The sequence below is a fragment of the Xenopus laevis genome, chromosome 5S, assembly GCF_017654675.1.
Source record: "Xenopus laevis strain J_2021 chromosome 5S, Xenopus_laevis_v10.1, whole genome shotgun sequence".
Lineage (NCBI taxonomy): Eukaryota > Metazoa > Chordata > Amphibia > Anura > Pipidae > Xenopus > Xenopus laevis.
Window position 1 is genome coordinate 103929731 of NC_054380.1, and position 23078 is coordinate 103952808.

Consider the following 23078-nt stretch of genomic DNA (forward strand, 5'->3'; position numbering starts at 1 on the left):
TCTTTTATCCACAAAAATGAGATAGCATTGTCGGTTTAATTTCCTGCTGCAGACACATATTAGGGCCTCTTGGCTTTTCTAACGATTTGGAAAATGTACATTATGTACAAGACTGCCTGCAAATATTAGATTCTTTAGTGAAAATATATAATATAAATATAATCTTATATTTTAGATTCAGTATTTTAGCTGCTTCTGAAAGCAGCGTACACAGGCTTGCCGAGCTGCATTAGCACAAGCCATTGGGATAGATATCAGTGTAAAAAGTTGGATTAAATAAGTACATAGCTGGATCTGAATGCTTAAACTCAGAAAGGGCAATAGTAGATCCAAAATGTTGTCTGTTTTTTATCTAATAAAATACACCTTTTCACATTACAACAAGAAAGTGCTACAACGCCTCATATGATTGTTTTAGTAATAAGGATATTATTTGGAAACATAACTCTACAATTTAATGTTAATAAGACATTCAGATGCAGGGCTAGAAAGCTAATTCAATACATTAGAATCCCTTGCATTTTAAAATGTACGTGTATGTACTGCATTGTATGAACTGCCAAGGCCATGATAAAAGACCCATGGACCTGGGACCAAGAGGTCCCAACCCACCATGCTCAGTAACTGCAGCTATCAAATTGGGTTTTTGTGAGCTCAAGCTGGACATACACAGTTTGCTAATTTATGTGGGTTTCCATAAAACTGTGCCCCTACATTTCTTGCCCTGTCCATGGCCCCATCTAGAACTCTATAACTCCAACCCTATTTAAGCTTAGCAACAAAATCCAATATCCACCCTCCTTTTCCTAAAGGCATCCTACAGCTTCTGTACTATAGTTTAACTGAACTGTCTACACTGGCTAAATAGAAAATGACATGCCATACAGCTTTAAGATATTGTATCAAAGCAAAACACTTCAACTTACTTTCCTCCCCAGTATAATTTGGTAGTAATGACGAGACTTGACCTCCTATAAATATAAAACCAAGAACAGCATATTATAATGATTACAATATTTTCTTAAGCACTAGCAACCTCCCATACCATCCTTCACTCTCTGGATAGGAATCATGGTATACAGTAGTTTGTTTAGAGTTTTGTAAGGGATGGCGGATTTACATTTCTTTGGATATAAATTGCTGTATCGCTGATTTCAGTGTAAGGAAAAGGCGATCTTCAGCACTGCACTATTGAACACATGCATAGGCATTAAAAACAGAAAGCTACTTTTTTGCCCTGAAAATGTCTACTGACAGCTGTATAAGGAACATGCAAGGAGCGACAACAGTTGTGAAAAGCTGTAGCCTTCAACATATTCAAGTGTCTATAGGCACTCATGTTGCAGCAGCAGGCATTGAATACATGATAGCAGCAATGGCTTATACACTGCACACAGATATGACTGCGCACCTAAGGTTTTACATCCCCATATTTTAAATATATATATTGACGCTGTTTTATGTCAGCACCATTCAGGCAAGCTTAGTTTTTTTTCTTTCCTGGATTTAACGTTTTCCCATCATTTTTGCACTTTTGACACAGTCCCCTGGGAAATGTAAAATCAGGGTTCTACTTTATTGCTTAACAACCTTCAGTGCACATTATCATTAGCTTTAGAGTTGTTTTTAAATGTATTTGCTATTGAAAGCAGTATTTTTTTGGCACTTAAAACAGTGTAGCAGAATCCAGTTGATGAACAGGCTTTTGCAGAAGCTTGCAAGACATTGCGGAAACTGGACTGGAAGAGGGCTGGCTTCTGCAACATCGTTTCAAGATTAAGAACCAAAAAAATTAAAAATATTCAATTTGATTTCCCCTTAAGAATATTTTTTTTCCATTTTAAAAGTTTTAAAATGATCACTTCATTCTATGGTATCCACAAAGCAGAACCTTTTGTTTACAGTCTGAATTGCTGCTAAAATATGAAATGAATGCCTTCAATTAATTATTGCAATCACTTGTTTTGGATCAGTGCAATCTGCCTGTCATGCTGACTCCCCGTGCTCTCTAGGGAATAATGTGGACTACTGCTTTCAATACGGAGGTAAACACATTGCAGACTTGACTGAGAGGCTCTGTAATTAAAAACACATCATCTGTCATCCAAAATGCACTATCACTACAAAAGACACAAAATGTGCAGCAGAGGGAAAAAGTGGAAAAAAAAAGTTCAGATTACTGCAGAGTTGGATAAACAATTGTTCCAAAATCCAACTTCTTCATTGGGATTTATTTCAGTTATGGATAGGTCAGCGTGCTTAAGACTGCCATAGCAAGTAATTAACTCTGATGATTCACAGAATCATGTTCATTTTACATTAGATCTGGTTACCAATACCTTATCAACTTCTGTGCCAGATGTAGCTTCCCTTTAAGACTTTAAGGGGGGGAATGTGATAAAAGTTGCACAGAGCAAAACAATAAGAATAAATATCCGCAATATAAAATTGTTCTTTAAACTGTTATTACATTTCGAATTTTAATTGTGCATTGCGAATTTTAATTTAGGTTTGCCAAGTATTCCTATAAATAATGGGTCTAGAAGAGAAAGAGAGGGATGGAGGTATGAGTCTGTGCATCTCTGTACAAAAAGGGGAAAGAGGAGGTCAGTGCTGGCTAGATATGCCACAGCTGCCATAAGTTGGGTGCCGAGTAATGCATTCTGTTTGTCCAAAATGATAACATATTTTAAGGGACATCTAAAGTCACTTCATGGCTTGGCTAAAAGTACCCTGCCTGGGGAAATACATATACTGTATCTACATATGAGTTTTCACTGGGATTTTCATTTCTTGTGGATACTTCCATTGACTTGTCCCCTCTGCATCTCAGAGCAAAAGTGAGCAATCCTATTTCTGTACTGCTCTCATACTCTGACAGTCCTTTGGTTACAATATCCTCAATATTATTCAAACACTTGATTCTCTCTTGATATACCTCACCTCCAGTTCTTTTTTCTGATGATATGTCCCAAGATGATTTCGGCCCTGGAAAAAGAAAACAGAAACAGGAGCTTGGTCACATTGTGCAGTTGTTTGTAGCATCTGCCCATGCTGAACATTTCATTCAGTGTTATTATGTGTTTTTGCTCTTGAAAATGAAAGCCTTTTGCCTTGGTGAATCCCCAAGAACCATTAATCACGCAAACAGAGAAGAGAAGAATTTCATGGTGCGATGTGACACTGTGGTTTTGCAAAACACATTTGAATTTCGGGGTTTATCATTGGAGCATCCTGATAACAGTAGCAGGTGCACTCGAATTTAATTGCTTTTAAGCACCTGGCTGGTGTTAACAATATAAATATGTTATAGTGTCTGGTTATTCTACTAAGTATCATACATAAGTGTGACTAGAGTTTCTCTTCTCAGCGTGCTTACAGAAAGAAGGACAGAGCTGCTACAGTATATGTATGGTGCTACACTGTCCTTAAATGCACTTTATTTGTACTTCTTTGGGAACTGGATGAATTACATACAAGTCTTTATTTTTGTAATCTAATAATTGTCACTTAAGAATCAGGGGGCAATACCGGTGCTTGCTCTGCCCACAAGCAAAAGCTGCAACTTGACATAGAACTGTTATAATCCATCCACATCAACTGCAGCTCAGATTGTAAAGGACATGATGGGTGACGGAGATCCATGGGAGTGTAACTCTACAGCCCGGGGCCCTGGAATGAATTGCAGTTGTCATGCAATTTGACTTGGTTTGCTAAGTGATTGGCCCTGCCATTACACCTAGTTGCTTATGAAAAATATAAACGTATGCTAGTGTTTGCTTAATCCTAAAGTGCTACATTACAATGGTCATTAATATTAAACAGCATATGTTTAATTTGCCCAGGCTCAAACTAAGCTTTTGTCTAAATCCAGCCCTGGAAATATTATGCAACAAACAATTTGTTTTTCTCTCAGTCCTCATTAAAGGAAGCACTGCATGCAAACACTGTCCTTGTCAGATTTAATTAGAAGGTGGATGCCTTCCTCAGCATCTGCTACAGTATTGTACATACAAAATATCTGCGGTTTCCAGAAACTGCTTCTGATGTAGGAGCCGTGTTATCTCTTGGAGAGGACAGGGGCGTATTTATATTAAGGCACCCGAGGGCCTGTGCCTAAGGCAGCATGTTTTGGGGGCGGCCCTCGGGTGCCTGTAAATTTATTTTTTAAATTAAAAAAGAAAAAAAAAAAAAAGATTACCCAGCCTCTGCCACAGATTTTCATTGGAAATCCGGTGATAGAGCTGTGTGTGTGTGTGCAGGGTCGGACTGGGGGGCCCGGGGCCCACCGGGACTACTGTACTGTCCAGTTCTGTCCAGGGCCCCTTCCGCCCCCCCTACTGTGACGCACCAAGTGCGCGCACACAAAGGCGCCGCTCGGCACACCAGCGTGAAGGCGCCTGCGCAGAAGGCGCTGCGCTGATGGCGCTGCGGGAAGAAATTTTTTTTACAGAGATCTGGAGAGGTGTCTGGCCTCGTTAAGGGTCGGGGCCCACCGGGTATTTTTTCCGGTGTCCCGCCGGGCCACTGTGTGTGTGTGTGTGTGTGTGTGGGGGGGGGGGTGAGGGGTTAGGGTGCACGATTGGTGCTGGCTGTTATGTGTGGCAGGGAAGGGGTGTTACCGATGATCGGGCCCCATTGATGCGTTCCCTGTCACGGTTATGCTGGCCAATAGGACGGAGCTGTGCGGGGGCGTGTGTCTGACGTACAGGGCCGTGCCTCTTGACGTCTAAGCGCTCTGATGATTCTCTTGACGTCTCAACGGGAACTACCAATTAGAAGACTCCCTAATTCACGCGATAATTACAGAGCGACGCATTTGGATGACGTATACGGAACCTATTTTACAGCGTACCAGAAACGGATCAATCATTTCGCCTTGAGAAAGCTTGTTAGCGAAACGCGCGTTGGCGAGTCGCCTAATCCTTGTGATTTTATTATATATTTATATATTTTTTTCTTGGTACTTTTTTGGGGTTGGATCTGATTCCTTATTGCTGCGGTTCTCTTTTATCCTAACCATCTTCCTTCCTTTCTAAGGGGCCGGTGATTTGTGGTTTATTAGGGTTAACCCAGTCTCTACAAGATCAGGGAAAGTTAATATACAAAGGCCACAGTCTCGGTTACCCTGTCCTGACTTTTACTTTGTGGTGTCCCAGTCTTAGAAAACAATAGGTAGTTAGTTTTGGGACAGCTCCACCATCTTATGTTTCATTATATCTTCTTTCTTTTCTATTTGACCGCAGTATTTGGTTTTAGTTTCTAATCCTAATTTGGTCATTTTTTAATTTAACGAGATCTCGTAATTAATTTAATCTCCAGCAATTATTATATACAAATTAGTGATTAATTCAATATAATTTTTTTGGTTCTAATAATTTTACTTAATTTAATTCTTTACACAATTAATTGCACCCTAAAGGAATTTTATCATTTCTATTTTAGCCCTGTTGGTTTTAGGCTAACCTTGAATTTTTTTTTTTTTTGGGAATGATAATTGATTAAATTACTTCGAATATCATGCACTAATTGGCACTTTATAGAATTTTACTAATTAATCTAAAATTAAATAGCTGTACAATTGATTAATTTATTTGGAGGCACTAATTGCACTTTAATTTATTTATTGAATTTATTGAATTGACTTATTTAATCCTAAGAGCTTCCTGTATGCTGGTTATTGATTAAGTTGTTACCCACGGGGTATTCTTTTCTTTATATTTTTAAGTACATTTGATTTTCGGACAGTTGTCGGTCCTCGTGTGGAACATTTGAGGTCTCTTTTATTTAGGGAGTGAAGAGTTGTTTCTCTTTTATTTTCAGGGTTAGGGTGCACGGCAAAGGGGGGGGGGAATGTTTAGGCCCTTGCTGGGTCTGCTGCACCCTACTAAAGCATATTTGTTCGGTGCAGCTCTAGTCTCAATCTCTATAGACAAGTGACAATAGGCTGTGGCAATAGGCTGCAAGCTTCAAGGGATACTATGCCTTTCTAGGTCTATTTAAGCCTCTGCCTGGTTGCTAGGGAGGTAGAACATTTGAAACAAGAAAACTATTCCAATTCAAACATAAAGAGCTGCAAAACAGTAAAGTGAAAAAAACATATTCCCAACAGAATACTACTGTCTGCCTCAGTGATCCCATAACTGTATCTCTCTAGCCACTGCTAAACTACAATTCCCAGCATTCAAAGACAGAACCAGTAGCAGAGTTGTAGCTGATGGGCTAAGAGAGGAGATCTCAGCAGGACCTTCATTCATTCATTGGGCATGGGAGAGTCCAGTCAGGGACCAGTGAGTTCTGATGGTGGCCCTGGTTCTATGACTGCTTATGTTTGATGTCTATTTGTTGTAATTTCATAAATGCACGTGTGTGACTGGCTGCCAATTACTGGTATATCATGCCTTACTTGACGATGACATCACTCCCAGCTCAGCACTGATTGGCTGAAAGCTGCCATAGAAATGAAAATGAATGAGGGCGATTCCAAGTGTTCATTTAACTATTAGTTTGTGCATTGTTTGCCAGGACCCAACCTTGGTTAGCAGGGGTGTCTAGGGCCCTTGATTGCACCAATCGATTCTGTCTCTCCCAATCAGCTCCTTCATTCTATTAAAGTTGCTGCTGATTGGTGTTACTGGTTATTTCTAAGGCACAAACATATTCAGTAGCGCAGTATTGAGCTATTAAGGGAAATCAAGTATATACAGATTTATGTGGCAGAGATGGTTCAGTTCACAATCCCTTCTCTATCTTTTCTCTCCCCATAAAGTGAAATACGAGCGATTCCTAGTGATTCTCATCGATTACCATTGATTCTCAGCGATTCCCAGGAGCAGAAGAAGATAAAGAAGAAACACAAAAGTCTTTTTAAAGACTATCAACTTCCATAAGGAGCAGAAGAACAACTTTCCCAACCCATTGTGGGTTATTTGGAGGACGGTAAGGGTCCTGCAATTTTCCAATCCAGGGCCGCCATCAGGGGGGACCGGGGGCCTAAGCGGTATAAAGACCCAAAGTCACAAAAACATCCGAAATTGAAGTCCTGAAGCGGAGAAAAGACCCAAAGTCATGAAAGGAGGCAAAGTTGAAGTCCTGAAGCCATGAGTTCAATTCTACTGAACACCAATTTGTGTTAGTTTTTTTTTTTAATCCCCTGGCCACCAATGTATTATTCTAATATTCTATAGGCCCCTGCCAACAATGTTTATTTTTTAAATATTTTTTGGGCCCCAAATTTTTTTTTACTTGTAAGGGGGGGCCCTTGCACCAATGCTTTTTAAAAAAAACTTTTATGGGGGGCCCTGGCACCACTGTTTTTTTTTTTTTAAAACTTATAAGGGGGCCCTGACCATCAATAGCTTTTTTTAACTTGTGTGTGGGGGGGTTACTTTTTTAGAGCTGATGTCTCTGTGGTCTTTTAACTGTGATGTGGAGTGGGCAGGATCTGGGGTGGCGCGCCAGTGTGGGTGGGGCACCGAAAATTTTGTTGTATGAGGCCCCGTGATTTCTAATGGCGGCCCTGTTCCCATCTGTAATATGTATTACACAGTAGATGAGGCTGAAAAAGACACACGTCCATCAAGGTCTACCTTTTTGTGTAACTGCTGATCCAGAGGAAAGTAGGGCCCTGACAGGAATATTGGGCTGATTTGTGGACCAAATAAAATAGGATGGTATTGTCTTAAGATAGGGACATGGGGAGCTGGTGGGAAGGGGCATTCTATATACATAAGTAAGCATTTGTTTCTAATTGGAACCATATTAAAACCATAGTTTCTGAATGAAAAGGGTTCTTATTAAATAAGGTGTAAATATGCCGCTGTTAATACCTCTTTATTGTGTTTATTTCGGGGTCTTACATCTTTACATCTAAGATGGGCATGAGTGCAAGTAGCAGGCTTTAATACCAGTGGCGCTATGAAAAGGTAAAGGTGTTCACAGCTTATTTCCTCATTTTATTTTCTGACTCCTGAGAAAGGTTTCCAAGGGGTTAAAGGAGTGGCTAACCCAATGCTAAACATGGCATATCTTCTGTGTAAATACAATGAAACAGAAATTTGACGGGGTTTAGCATAGTGTGTGCCCTGACCTCAATGTTTTCTTGCTTCTTACATTTTTCTAGCACTCACGGTGGATCTCGTCTGATCTGGACATCTTTGAGATCAGGGATTTTGAGGATCCACTCTCGGGCCCTTATCTCGAGTGCATCAGGGACAAGATCACCTATGACATCAGGACTGCACTCTACGATCTGTGGATGGCCAAGGACTGTGTGAAGATTACAAAATGGTGGAAATTACACCTAAAGAACGAGTTCTGGCAGGACTACAGATACATCAAGGCCCACCTGAAACACCTCTACAAAGACCTAGAGAAGATCAACAAGGCCATACTGATTAAGAACAATGAGAGATATTCAGGTGCAGTATATAATCCATCCTTTTCTTTCCCACACTTGGCCAATCATTTAATTGTGCTTAATCACCTGATTTGTGCTTAATGTGCTCCTAAATATTACAGTGTGGGATCCGTTATCCGGAAACCCATAATCCAAATTACCATTTTATTCAACTAATCCAATTTTTTAAAAATGATTTCCTTTTTCTCTGTAATTATAAAACAGTTTCATGTACTTGATTCAAACTATGATATAATTATTGGAAGCAAAACCACCCTGTTGGGTTTATTAAATGTTTTACATGATTTTCTAGTAGACTTGAGGTATGAAGATCCAAATTACAGAAAGATCTGTTATCCAGAAAACCACAGGTTCCAAGTATTCTGGATAACACGTCCCAAGGATTTTACAGGGATATCACTTGCTAAGGTAATAAAATACGTAGTCTGAGTTATCTTGTTTGGTTTTACAGATGGTCCTCGGAACAACTCACAAACGGCACATGATACCAGCACCACCACCAGTTTCCTTGGTACCAAATACCGATGCACCTCAGTCTAGGCACCACATTCTCAGGAAACAGCAGTAAGTATGGGACATCTCAATTCCACCAGTGATACCTCCCTTTCATCCACTGCACTTTCACGAGTGGTGCTTTCAGCCACCGTACTTCCACCAGTGGTTCCTCCCCTTTATCGAAAATATGGTTTTATACACAGGAACTCCTTTAAGCCACTTGGTAGACTCTGCATTCCTTTTCATTCCATCCCTCAGACTGCAAATGCTGGGGTTTGCAGGCTGCCTGGGGTCCATTGGAATGGAAAGGAATGCAGCATTCATCGTGCGTCTTAAATGGGCCCATGTTTATGCTGCCATATTCCCTCCTCTTTCTCATCCTTTCACCACAGTCCCTTACCTTACCATATCCCCCCCCTCCGCTTGATTAAATGTGGTGCATTGATCGTGGGAGCAAATCCGATCGCCTTTAAGGGGTCAGGAAGGAATTTTTCCCTCTAGTTAAGGAAATTGGCCTTTTCAGAGGTTTTTTGCCTTCCTTGCGATCAAAAAGTGCAGTTTATCTAATTATTAATGAAGCTGTAGATTACACAGATTAACCACAAAGTCATTGTGTGTATCTTTATTGTGGGTATTGGGCTAGGGATTTGGCAGGGATAACATATAGAGGGGGAGGGAGAGAAGTTAGAATAAGGCTCTTATAGAGCGGGAAATAGTTGCATTGGTTATGTTTCTCCTTGTTTCCTAATAATGAAACAACATATAACTGCTGTGTCAGTCCTACTATCCTCCATAGGACTTACAGGAACCTATGTAATACTGAGAGCCAATAAACATCCTTCCCAAATCTCACCCTAACTGGCCTTTGGACAACTCCACCCTTTGGGCCTTTGGAAAAGGGCCGGCCCCACAGTTTAGAAGGGCCCTGATGGTCTGTGTTGGTTTAATGAAGCCATGGAAATTGAATATTTAGAGAGAAAACCAGTTACATGCAGATCTGCAACCAAATTCTGTTTTAGAATCATCTCATGCTCTTTTACCTTAGTTATCTAAAATTCCCTGGAATTAGGGAGGAATCTACTAATTTAGCCTCTTCAGTAGAGCTGGATTAGGTGGGATATTTATATAGACTTGACACTGCCCAGCCTTTATCACACCCATTTATTAGTGTAAGAAGATATAATTTATAGAGGTTCTATGAAACAGATGTTGAGAATCAGACTCCTGGAATGAACACAGGGTTGAACATAGCTAGTTGTACTATATGGAGGAAGGTTATACAAGCTAAAAGTGCATTACACAATTCCCTCTGGAAAAAGCTGATAAAGCAACAGGTTAATACTGAGACTGTGGGTGGTTAAATGACAGCAAGACCAGCAGTTTAGACATACAGTATGAATGAGGGTATTATATATAAAGGGATCATGCAGGCAATTGGTTGACGGAAGTGATGTCATGTGCTCAGTGTAGGGGGCGTGTTTGGGTCAGGTGCCTAGGGTGACATCGGACTTAAATACAGCCATAGGAAAGAAACAAAATATCTGAAATTAAATGTTAGTACCTTAAAATATTCAATATCATGAAATCTTTATGAGTAGTAAAGGGAACCAACAGCACTGCTTGTGGTATTTATTTCAGAACATGGAATAGTACATTAGCTCTGATCTCTGTTTGCAAGTGATATCTATTGTTAATGTGGCTACACTTTCGAACAAGTTAAGCCTATTGTGTGTATGTCAGAGCACTGGAATGAGATACCTGTACTTGGATTCTTTCTGGCACATCTAGATAAGTACACCAAAAGGGATTCTATACACTTACATATTACAGCAGAGTTCTGGTAAGCCCAGAGGAATGCCCAAGATGACCGTTTTATGGTATTTCTCTTCACCAAAATGCACCATTTCAGGGGCCCCTAACTACTCAAAAGTGCTGCACATTATACTTCATGTTTGTAACTCAACACAATACCTTTTAAAAAGAAATATACTCATTTTTGAGATACTATCTAGGCAGTTTTTATTGTGCAGCATAGTTGGATGTCTAAGCAGTTACTGAATGAAGCAACATTGCAGTGAATTGGGACAAAGTGTATCATTTACGTTATATAAATACTTGAAGTCATATTTTCACAGGCAACACAAAGACAAAGGAGATATGATCATAAAAATGTTTTTACTAGGTGTAATTACCTAGAGTCAGTGTCGACTGGCCCACTGGGATACCAAGAGAACTCCCAGTGGGCCCAGGTGTCAGTGGGCCCTCATGCTGCTAAACATTTGGCATATTTCATGGTCATTCTTTATTTATATGAGAACAAAAAGACTAAATAGATGGAATAATAGACGATAGTATTATATTATATAAAGAAAAGAGACTAGGAAGATAGCGGTTGAGCGAGGAGAGGAAGAATAATAGTACTGAGAGTGGGCCCCTGGTCTAAGGTTTTTGGGTGGGCCCCTGGTGTCCCAGTCTGACACTGCCTAGAGTAGCTGAAAATGAACGTTACCTGCTGATTGGTTGTTATGGGTAACTAGACTTGGACTATGGTTGACTAAACTTTGTGTCTGTAATTACATTACCCCAAAAAGGCTCCCAAGTGGGTCACCTAGCATAAGCACTACAGCTTAGTATTGGTGATGGGCGAATCTGACCCGTTTCGCGTCACCAAAAATTTGTGTAATGAAGTCAATGGACTTTTCTTGGGAGACAATTTTTCAACAAACCATGAAATTTTTTTTTAATCGTCAACATTTTTTTTTACTATGGCTGTTTTTTTTCTGGATGAAAAGTGGAAAAATATTTTGCTCATCTCTACTGAGTATACAGGGTCACCTGTTGGACATCAATGCTCTACACAAGCTATTATAAAATGTAGCTGATGTGTGATGTGGATTATAGTATATATACCAGTGTTCTGCTGACCGTACCCCCAGTCATGTCACGACACACCTCTTGACTTTTAATCCATATCCACCAGCAGTTTCAGTGGCATAAGCATATGCTATCCCTCCTCACAGCATCTTCTGCAGCTTAAACTTTGCTGCCTTGCTTGCTGAAAATGAGTGGGCAGCCATGTGGGTGCTAAGGAAGGACTGCCTGAGGGTGCATGGTGCCCCCCCCCTAAAGATATTTGGGGCCAAGCATTCTGGAACAAGGGCAGCTCTGCAAGACAAATACTACAGGCTCAGCAGCTAGTACCACTTTATTCATAAAACAAACAAACTGAAAAACAATAAGGGATTTGTGTTGTTATGGAGGTGTATTTTTTCCGATATCCAGGATACAGTGTAGTCCCCCTGCTAGAAACATTAAGCTATTGATTCTAGATCTTACATTGACACATTTAGTGGCATAACTAGATGTTACAGGGTCCCAGAGTAAATTCAAAAAACATTGCTTAATGGGTATACATTCAGTGATGGACTGGGATGCCAGGGGCCCACCAGAAAACCTTAGGCTGAGGGCCCACTTTCCAAACTACTATACCTCCTCTCCTCACTCAACCTCTTTATTCTCCTAGTTTCTTTTCTCTAAATACTATAATCTATTCTTCCATTATTAAGCCTCTTTGTTCTCATAAAGAAATGGGGAATGGCCATGAAATAGGCCAAATGGTTAGAAGCAAGAAGCCCTGGGCCCACCGGGAGTTTTCCTGGTATCCCGGTGGGCCAGTCCGACATGGGATACATTCTACCACAATATATTACTAGGGTCTTACTGGGCCCCCCAACTTTCTGGGCAGCCACAGGGTTGTCTTCCTCTATGGAAACATCCTGCACAAAATCACTTACTTTCCTGCTGCATAAACTTCTGCTGTATCAAACAGGTTTACTCCATGTTCATATGCAATGGTCATGAGTTGCTCGGCCACCTGTTGAAAAGGTGAACACATTAATTTTGTTACTTGAGATGTCACATTTGTCTCCTCTAGCATCCTTATTCTTTTAAATTATAATATTTTGGTTTTCTACATATGACCTTAATAAGCAACACAAGTCTACATGGAAAAATGCAGTTAAATCCAGTAATGCAGACCAGCTTGCAACATGTGATAGTACAACATCTGTGAATAACGCTTTTTAGACTGAATTCTGGCTATTTAAGCTGGCACAACACTCAGCCTAGCAACTGGATGCCATCAGTCTTATAATCCTGTGACTGTGTGTTTTCCCTTGCCTGTTCAGTCCTGTTACTAATAGTAGCCCATTCCCTGCATTTCCCTGTGATATACTGTTCAGCTGCCAGCTCTTACCTTGCCTCTTAAAGGCTTATCAAAAGTCAAATTTGTGTCATTTTAGAGGTTTTTCCTACTTTGAATAAACTCAAATTTTCACCAAACTCGAACGTTATATTTAAAAAAAAAAATCAGAATTTAAAAAAATTCATTGAATAGGATCATGAAAAAACGTAATTACCTAAAAATTCTACTTCATTCTCAGTAAACCTGCAATGAAAAAAATGCTTTTCATTTGCTGTAGACAGCTCCCAGTGACTTCTACATGAACTTGGCAGCTTTTAGATGCTGAAGTTTTACATTCAAGTAATATGTAATTCTTGTGCTTCATAAATATTGTACATAAGAGTTTTTTTTAAAGCATAACTAAATTCAGAGTTTTAGAGCATGAAAATTGTAATCAAAGCAAAAATTCTAATTCAAATGCTTATAATTCACTCCCTTTGTATTGATTATACCCCACTTTTACCAGAGATTGCATAATACCCCAGCAAGCTTCACCTTTCTATTAATACCTTTAGAAGAAACTTGATTAACTATTGTTATTCTTCACCCCACATCTAACTATGTGAATTTAAAAAAAAGAAGTGGATATTTAGCTTGAAGTGACTCATGCTCCAGTTTCATGGCATCCGGTGGTTACTGTGAATAATAGTAATGTTCCGCATATGCTGTTTGGGAGCAAACAATAATTGTTTATGAGGTTATGAGTGATAGAGGTTATGAGTGATAGATGCTGTACAACTGATTATATCCCAGGGTTTGCATTGCACTTGTCATTTGTTGCCTGTTATCCACTAGAGAAGCCATTACCTCTCTTCCCTCTACTGATTCTAAAGACATAAACAACATCTGGAATTCTGTTTCAGAACAATCATTTGAGAAGGTCGCCGCAAGCTTACACTTTCAACATACAAACACATCATCTCTGTTTCTATTAATTTTAAACAAAGTTCTTCATACAGTTGTCATTATGTGAATTGCAGGCTGCATAATACTGTATATAGTGAATAAAGTACCCCCTATTGTAAAATATATTATATTTTAGGATATTATAAAAGCACGAGACTGAAGGCCGAGTGCTTTTATACAGGACATGGTACTCCGAAGTGACTTCTATTATCCTCATACAGGGGGTACTTTATTTATTATAATACACAAGTTTAAGTGAGTCACGTGACAAAAATGACACCACTACTCACCGTTTATAAGGATACAATTTACAAGATATTCATGGTTTTTGTGTATTATAAATGTATATATGTGTAGTCTCAGAGGAATTATATAATAGAATGTAAATAAAAGTGCTGTATTCATAGGGCAAGCACAAGCCTCTGCACTCCAAAATGATATTATATTTTATTTGAAAACCACAATGGAGGTATTAATTATGATTAAACATTCTTCTATATAAATGTCTTACCTCATCAGAAATCTGCCCTCCAAATGTTACCCATGTCCCTGAAAACATAAAAATGCATATGTTTAGAAAACAAAAAGATATCGGTCTTGTAACACTGCTTTGCTAGTAATTAAATGCAGAATTATATTATTGCAACATATGTGTGGGACCTGAGGTTTTTCGAATAAGGATATTTCTGTAATGTTGATGTCCATACATACAGCCAGTGCAGTATTTAGGTCCCCTGCCATCCTAGGTAGGCAGGGACTATATAAGGAACTCAGGCTTCTTTCTATGAATTTATGTACGCATACTGAGTGTGAGAAAAATGCACAGAAAAACACCTGTGCAAAAAATCCCTTAGTCTACTGTACATTTAAAAATTAAATAAATCCATAGCAGCAAACCTGGTTCTGCACAAGGATCTGGTTATACAGGTATGGGATCCATTATCTGGAAACCTGTTATCCAGAAAGCTCCAAATTACTGGAAGGCCATCTCCCTTAGAGTTCATTTTAATCCAATAACTCAAAATGTAAAACATACATCCCTTTTTTATGTATTACTAAAATTGTATCTTGTACTTGATCCAAACTAAGATATAATTAATACACATTGGAGGCAAACAAATCTATTGGGGTTATTTAATGTTTTAATGAGTTTTAGTAGACCTAAAGTATAGAGATCTAAATTATAGACATGTAACGCTAATCTGGACAGATAGTTAATGTCCAGCTAAGGTAGGGGCATGGGTTACATTGGACTCTCTCTTCAGGATCTGGGCCTTCGCTAAATGGAAGCATTTTCCCCACAGATGTTGTGCAAATATAACTCCCAGGCTACTGTGCATAAAAAAGGATTGGGAGCGCCAGGAGGTTCTTATGGTGCAAACAAAGAAACTCTTTATTAGTCAGAGACAATGATCTCAGGTTTACTCACATCACAATGGGTTAGAGGAAAAAGGCACATCACATGCAGATTTACACGTGCTGACACTCCCTTAGGACAGACTTGGCAGGTATCCCACTTCACCTCTGCAACATATTCTGGTAGTGGTCTCTGGATCAACCTCAGGGCAATCATCTCTCCTGATTCCCTCTCCACTGGGATCCCTATACTACAGGCAATATGGCCTGGGAGAGATACCTCCAATCTATCACTCCTATGTTGGAGCTCAGAACTGCTCTTTTTAGCTCAAACCTGACTATCTTACACTCCTAGAGCGTACTAGTACTGGGAGCTCACCTGACACTTTCTATTCCTCATTCACGGGGTTTCCTGGTCCCTGACTTAGACACTAGAGGACCCGGTCCCTCTAGGCACATGGCTTCTCTGGGCCTTGCTGTACCCAGGCCCCCCTGGACAAACCCAGCTGGATCAGCATCCAGCAGCCAAAGAGGAAGCGGCCACACTTTACACACACTATAGTGCAATGTGGCAGGAAGTGGTCATTACACCTCTTGGCCAATAACACTGAGCTACACGATTTTGCCTAGTAACTGAGAAAAGGGTAGGGCCTTAAAGCCATAGGGGCATATTAACCCCTATGGACCCCTACAGAAAGATCCCCTATACAAAAAATTCCCAGATCCCAAACATTCTGGATAACAGGTCCCATACCTGTACTAATTAAATGTGTTCAACCTTCACTTATACTTGTGGGATCATTTATTTATGCCCCTGTTGCAAGTGCAGGCGCTCCAATGTGCACAAAATACAACCCCTTAGAGCTGATTCACATTGGATTGGCAGGGGCTTCGTGCAAAGTACAAGGTAAGATGCAAAGTGCTAAAGACATGGCTGTTTTGCACCTGGTCCTTCACTTTGTAAACAAGAACGTTGGTCTCTGTGTCCTTCCTTAGGATATATTTATTTAGGGGGGGGGGTATGATTTTGCATCGCCAAACTTCAGTTCCACATTTCTGCTTGATTGTTTTGCAGAAAAATATTCAGTATGATGTCTATATTTAACTTCAAAATAATTTAAGACCCCACCAGGTGTATATGTTAAATGCAGACATTATCGATTTGCACTTTAATAGAGTGTTTACACAAATCAACGAGAGACAAATTGAAGTACAGTCGATACCAACTATGTGACTCACTCCCTGCTTAAATCTGGATTTGTAGTTTTCATGTAAATGAAATTCATGTCTGCTGCAAACTCAGCAATAAGTCTGCTTTATTTATTCCCGAAATTCAATTTAGAGGGACAGAACATTGAGCGCCAAATGGATTTTCTACCCATAGTTTTTTTGCGGCAGCAAAATAAAATGCAGCATGCTTCTAAGCTCTTTCCAGGACAGTTCTTGCCCACTTTTCATTTTTATGAGCCTTCAGTTAGACAGCGACTGCTGCTATGCAAATCCTTTGTCTTCCTCTCATTATTAAGTACCATAAGTGTAATTTAGCACATGCATCTTTAATAGTACTGTGTAAGCAGCAGCTGAACAGCTTCCAATTTGTCTCTTACCTGTTGCAACATTTACCTGCTGCACTATTAATTTATGGGGGGGGAGGAATATATATATGTATACATATATATATATATGTATATATATATATATATATATATATATATATATATATATATATTCGCACACACGTATAGAAAGAGCTTATGAACCCACTGCAATGAAATATAGGGGATGTCAGTGGTACAAGTCAGAATGCTCAACTATTTTATACAGTTAACAGTGACTTCTAACACCTTTAATTTCACGGATAAATTATTTAATCTAATTCACATTTCACATTTTTTTATTTTGGAAATAAGTTTTAGAACCTTTGTTATACCTCATTAGTTACTTTTAATTATGAACGTACTTTTTATGTATATATGTATGTACATTAATCACTAGTGTAAAAGCAAGGGCAATACATGTTCACGTTTGGTTGTGGACAGTTTGTTCTAGAAAAAGCTATTTCTGGAAGAGGAAGATAAAGTGCTCTTTCCATTCTTAGATCGTTGTGATCAGGGTTAGAAGAACATCATATCAGGGAGTTAGGCCCTGACGTTTCTAATTTACACTGTTTACAAATAATTCACTCTACCATATAATACTAGAAATACTATTCCTGAACCATCAAATGTAATTTTAAGCTGTAATATTGGTATGTAGGCAGCCATCTCAGGTCATTTTGATTGGTCATGTGCTTTCAGAAAGAGCCAGCACTTCACAATGCAACTACTTTCAGATAAGCTATTGTTTCTCCTACTCAATGTAACTGGAGGAGTCACAGTCTTCTTGAGTTCTTTAAAGGGATACTGTCATAGGAAAACATGTTTTTTGCAAAACGCATCAGTTAATAGTGCTACTCCAGCAGAATTCTGCACTGAAATCCATTTCTCAAAAGAGCAAACAGATTTTTTTATATTCAATTTTGAAATCTGACATGGGGCTAGACATTTTGTCAATTTCCCAGCTGCCCCTGGTCATGTGACTTGTGCCTGCACTTTAGGAGAGAAATGCTTTCTGACAGGCTGCTGTTTTTCCTTCTCAATGTAATTGAAGGAGTCTCAGTGGGACATGGGTTTTTACTTTTGAGTGTTGTTCTTAGATCTACCAGGCAGCCGTTAGCTTGTGTTAGGGAGCTGTTATCTGGTTACCTTCCCATTGTTCTTTTATTTGGCTGCTGGGGAGGAAAAGGGAGGGGGTGATATCACTCCAACTTGCAGTACAGCAGTAAAGAGTGATTGAAGTTTTCAGAGCACAAGTCACATGACTTGGGGCAGCTGGGAAATTGACAATATGTCTAGCCCCATGTCAAATTTCAAAATTGAATATAAAAAAGTCTGTTTGCACTTTTGATTTCAGTGCAGAATTCTGCTGGAGCAGCACTATTAACTGATTCATTTTGAAAAAAACAATTTTTCCCATGACAGTATCCCTTTAATGTTAAGTGTTGTGTTCATATCTTACAACTAAGCAGGCATGGACGAATTTTACCAACGCAGAGTTGTGCACAGAGCCCAGACCTTGGACTAGTGTGAGATGAATGGGAATGGTGAATGTGAGCCAGGTCTTCTTATGTAACATCAGTGTCCAACTCAGTAGTGGTCTTGTGAATAAATTGAGCAAATTCTACCAATAATGTTTCAAAATCTAGAGCTTGGAGTATAAATAAAGTGTATTGTAAAGTATAAATATATTGCCATTAATTCAGTAAATAAGCACAGGAGCTGAACAGAATATTTTATGTGAATTTCTTCAAACTTTTTCAGCTTCAGGTAGCAGGAACCTGCAGAGCTCATGCCAAACACAAATGTGCCATAATCAGTATGAGCAAACTCGCAGTGACAGGTTTATTGTTCAGTTCTAGTCCTCTATTAACTCTTTCACCCCTTATTTGCTCACCTTAGAGGGAATAGTGACTGCAATGATCTTGTTACCAGGGAGACGGGCTCACATTGAAAGCTTCTTATGCAACCTCTGATTAATTCTTATATAACAGTACTAATTTTAAGTTTGGTATTTTAGCCACAGGGAGATTATCGGAGGTGTCCAAGGCTGCAAGGATTTGATTCAGGAGTTGATACAGGGATAAAAACTCAAGCTTTCTTAATTTAGTATACAGTGATCACAAAGCCTGTCCTGTGCTGTGGATATAAGGATTTGCCTTATGGGGCAGAAAACCATTTTGGAGATAAAAAATAAGCCTGACAATTATGCAGCAAACTTTGTGATTTCCACCTGTACTGTGTTATCAGATATATCAGTCTATTCAAGCCACTATTTTCATTCTTGCCATTTTCAATGCTGTCTTATAAAAATGTAAAAGAATCCTGTATATAAATGATTACTCATAATATAGCTCAGGGCAGTGTACTGTGAAAGTCTCATTCCAAAAATACACATGTCCAAACAGAGCTGTTTTTTAAGGTGTTGTTTACCTTTAAAGGGGAAGTAAAGTCTAAAATAGAATAATAATTCTCCAAATAGAATCCCAGTTTATCTGTTTAAATCTGGCTCCATGATCTTTGTCCCTGAGCTGGAGTTGGAAACAGTAAAGGGGATGTAAAGGCAAAAATAAAATCCAATACAAATCTCTACACAGTCGCCGACTGCTCTACAGTACAAACAAAGCTGCTTGAGTTCTGCATGGCTGGGAAGTAAGTTGGGGGCTCCCCCTGCTGTTCATAAGTATGATTGTTTCCCTGCTCAGCAGTTAGGGACTGTCTGACAATTCCTATCCACAGCAGTAAATGAAAGGAAAATTTCACTGCATACAGACAGGTTTCTTATAAAAATGGTACACATTTTTTAATTAAAGTATATTGGAGATAGGTTTCTTTTGCATTAAAGAAAGCAAAAATGGGATTTCATTTTTTCACCTTTACATGCCCCTTAAGTAAAATTTTTGTATCATGTGGAGAGTGATAGTCTGACACATGTGCAATTGGTTTTAATTTTTTATTTTTTGCGGTTTTTGAAGTATTTAGCTTTTTATTCAGCAGTTTGCAATTTCCGCAATCTAGTTGCTAGGGTCCAAGTTACCCTAGCAACTATGCATTCATTTGATTGAGACTGGAATATGAATAGAAGAGGGCCTGAATAGAAAGATGAGTAATAGAAAGTAGTAAAAAAAAAGAATGGGTTAAGTGCCCCCAGGAAAAAGTCAAAAGAAGAAGGCAAATCATTTAAAAAAAATGAAGACCAGTTGAAAATGTTAGAACTGGCCATTCTATAACATTATAATAGTTAACTTAAAGGTAAACCACCCCTTTAATGGACCATCATAGCATATTCGTTCCTTTTTTAATACACAGATTAAGGTAGAGATGTATGTAAGAAGAATTTATACAAAATACTTAAAGAGGTTGTTCACCTTCCAACATTCTGTTAAGTTCAGTTGTTTTCAGTTCACAAAAAATAAAGACTTTTTTCAGTTACTTTCTATTGTCTATTTGTGATTGTAATTTATCATCTTCTTAGGTCTAAAGTAGCGTTGTGAGGGGGGTCACAGACTCTTAACTGTTCTAAATGGATACATTTATTGATAGATTTCTTATCTTTGGCCCAGCTGAGCAGAATCCCGGAGTATCATTAAAGGCAGCAGTTAGAATTGATACAATAATTGCCAATAATTGCCAATATTCCACAGATACTACTGAGAAATATATATATATACATGTTCTATTGAACCATAGAGGAGTGGTAGGGCTTAAAGGTCCCCATAAACGCAAAGATTTCTCTCTTGCCGAATGATTTTAGCGAAGTCCGACCAATCCTTCAAAATAATCATGCAGTTAGTGGGATTCGAACGATCGAACATCTGTCAGGAAATTGATCGGCCAGGTTAAAATATCTTTGTCGGTCCCACCGTCCCAGTGCAATCTATCTATGTTTGCAGGGCCAAGCAGGCAGCTCCCCTTTGTTTTCCAGGCAAATTGGTCTTTTTAGTTGATGGACAATTCGTACGATCATACGAAAGTTCCGAGATAATCGTGGTCTCATGATGATGATCGGATCTTTTAAAAATCTCAACATCTATGGCCAGCTTTAGGCAATGGATAGCAGATGCCAGAGCTGACAGCAAACAGACTGTAATAAACATCAAGACTTTGTTTCAACGGGTTCAGGATAGAAATAAATTTCATGTCGATGCAGTTAGTGAGTTTGGTAATTTTGTGTTGCTGGTCATTTAAAGTTTGTCCTTCACGCCTCTGCGCTGTCAGCATTGTTATTCAAAAAGAACCTCCATTCTTCTGGCTAGTCAAGACTATTTATCAGTTCTGAATACACTGTGTAGGTGTTCCAGGTGCTTCTAAAATAGTCAGTATCCGTTTCAGCCTGCAGCCGCACAGAACCAGTAGTTGTGCAAAAGCAGACTCATAGGCTTGACCATTCCATAATGTATGTAGAGAATTGTTTATTATCACCTTTTGAACCTGACCATGAGTGTCTCCATACTTAAATAAGCCACCCACAGATTCAGTAACCATAGCTACTACTCTGTAAAATCATGAAGACTGTTTAAAAACAGATTTTCTTTATCCTTTCCTAGAGGCTTCCTTTGATGTATTTACAGTAACATTAAAAGCTGCTTCTGGCTTCAGCATTTGAATCTCATACGTTGCCGAAATGAAATACTGTCCCAAATGCATCCATTAAGAGTAACAACCCCTTCTTGTTTTTTTGTCCACAAAATAATTTACAGAAATGTTAAATATTACAAAGTAAGAATCAATTCAAATGATCTGGAAATGAGAGAACTTTTTTCATTTAACTCAAGCATTTTCTTCCATGAGCAGTAGCTTTATGTTGTTGTGATTAAGCAGTGACATAGTAGGATATTGTGCTTCTATATAAGACATTGAAACCAGGCAGCTGCTAATCTCTTATCACAAAATGCCTACATCCATACCCAGAACATTTGCCATCACTGTATCCAAATGCCGTGACTGCAATTTAGTTGACTTTAAACCAGTTCAAATGCAAGTCCCAAACTGCCAGGAATTCTATATATACAGTATATTTGGTTCCTGGTTATTAAACACCATGCATATCTCTAGTTCGATTAGTACAGAGTACCAGGGCAGGCAATCATTTGAAATAGTCAGAAACAGGGCAAGAATCAGTAGAAATTCAAAGGATGGAGATCTACAGTAAAGACTGGTATGAAGGTCCGGTGGCACAGCTGGCTTATACTTCAAATTTGCCACTGTGACATGACATAGTGCCAAACACCTGCCATATGTAACCTCTATTTTCCAACCCAGAACTTTATTTCTCACGCAGATAGTGTAAAACACAGGTTACGTTTAGAGTTTAGACTCTCTGCCTCAGCTGAGCCCTCACTATGGTGTGTGGAGGAATGCATTTGAGTACTAGAACTATATTGTACATTTCTGATGCACAGGTGAAACAGATTGGACACTAGAGGTTCTTGAACAGGAACAGAAGGTTTATTTTCAAAATGCCACAGAGTTAATACTCAAAGCATCAGTAGATAAACTGCAACAATTGGTACATATTCAGACATACTCAGAGCAGAACACTTGCATTACTGGAAAGACAGGTTTCAAGATACACAGGTGGCCCAATCCCCTATAGTAAATATGCTCAGGGAGTAAATGCTAGCCTGGATATTCACCCTGTAATTCCTTCACTGTAAGGCCAATATTGCCTAGGGGCTTACTAGCTATTCTGCCTACTCACACTCAGGCCCGGACTGGCAATCTGTGGGTTCTGGCAAGTGCCAGAGGGGCTGCTATTAGATGCAATAGAAAGTCAGTATTTAGTGGGCTGGTGGCGGCTAATTGGGCCTCTATGTGGGCTGATTGGGAATCTTTGTAGCTGAAATGCCAGAGCCTATTTTAATTCTCAGTCAAGACCTGCTCACACTCCTAGAGTGCCTATGACAGAGCTAATCCTCTTGGTTGATCACAGGGTCCCTGTGAACATTATTCCATAGTCAGTGTCGGATTGAGCCGGCGGGACACCGGGAAAAAACCCGGTGGGCCCCGGCCTTCATGGGCCCTCACTGGCCCAGACCTGTTCCCCTGATAGGATGCTTATAAA

General features: G+C 39.3%; 1 protein-coding gene across 2 annotated transcripts in view; it reads right to left on the reverse strand.

Moving 5' to 3' along the window:
* Positions 1-23078, reverse strand: part of kcnab1.S (potassium channel, voltage gated subfamily A regulatory beta subunit 1 S homeolog) — a 163670-nt gene that overhangs the window by 30337 nt on the left and 110255 nt on the right. For both annotated transcript variants that reach the window (XM_041564918.1, XM_018265741.2), the window contains exons 3-6: positions 14575-14612; positions 12709-12788; positions 2944-2988; positions 927-971 (exon numbers count right to left, since the gene is read on the reverse strand). In XM_041564918.1, coding sequence (XP_041420852.1) covers positions 927-971; positions 2944-2988; positions 12709-12788; positions 14575-14612 — 208 coding nt within the window. The remainder of the gene's footprint in view (positions 1-926; positions 972-2943; positions 2989-12708; positions 12789-14574; positions 14613-23078) is intronic.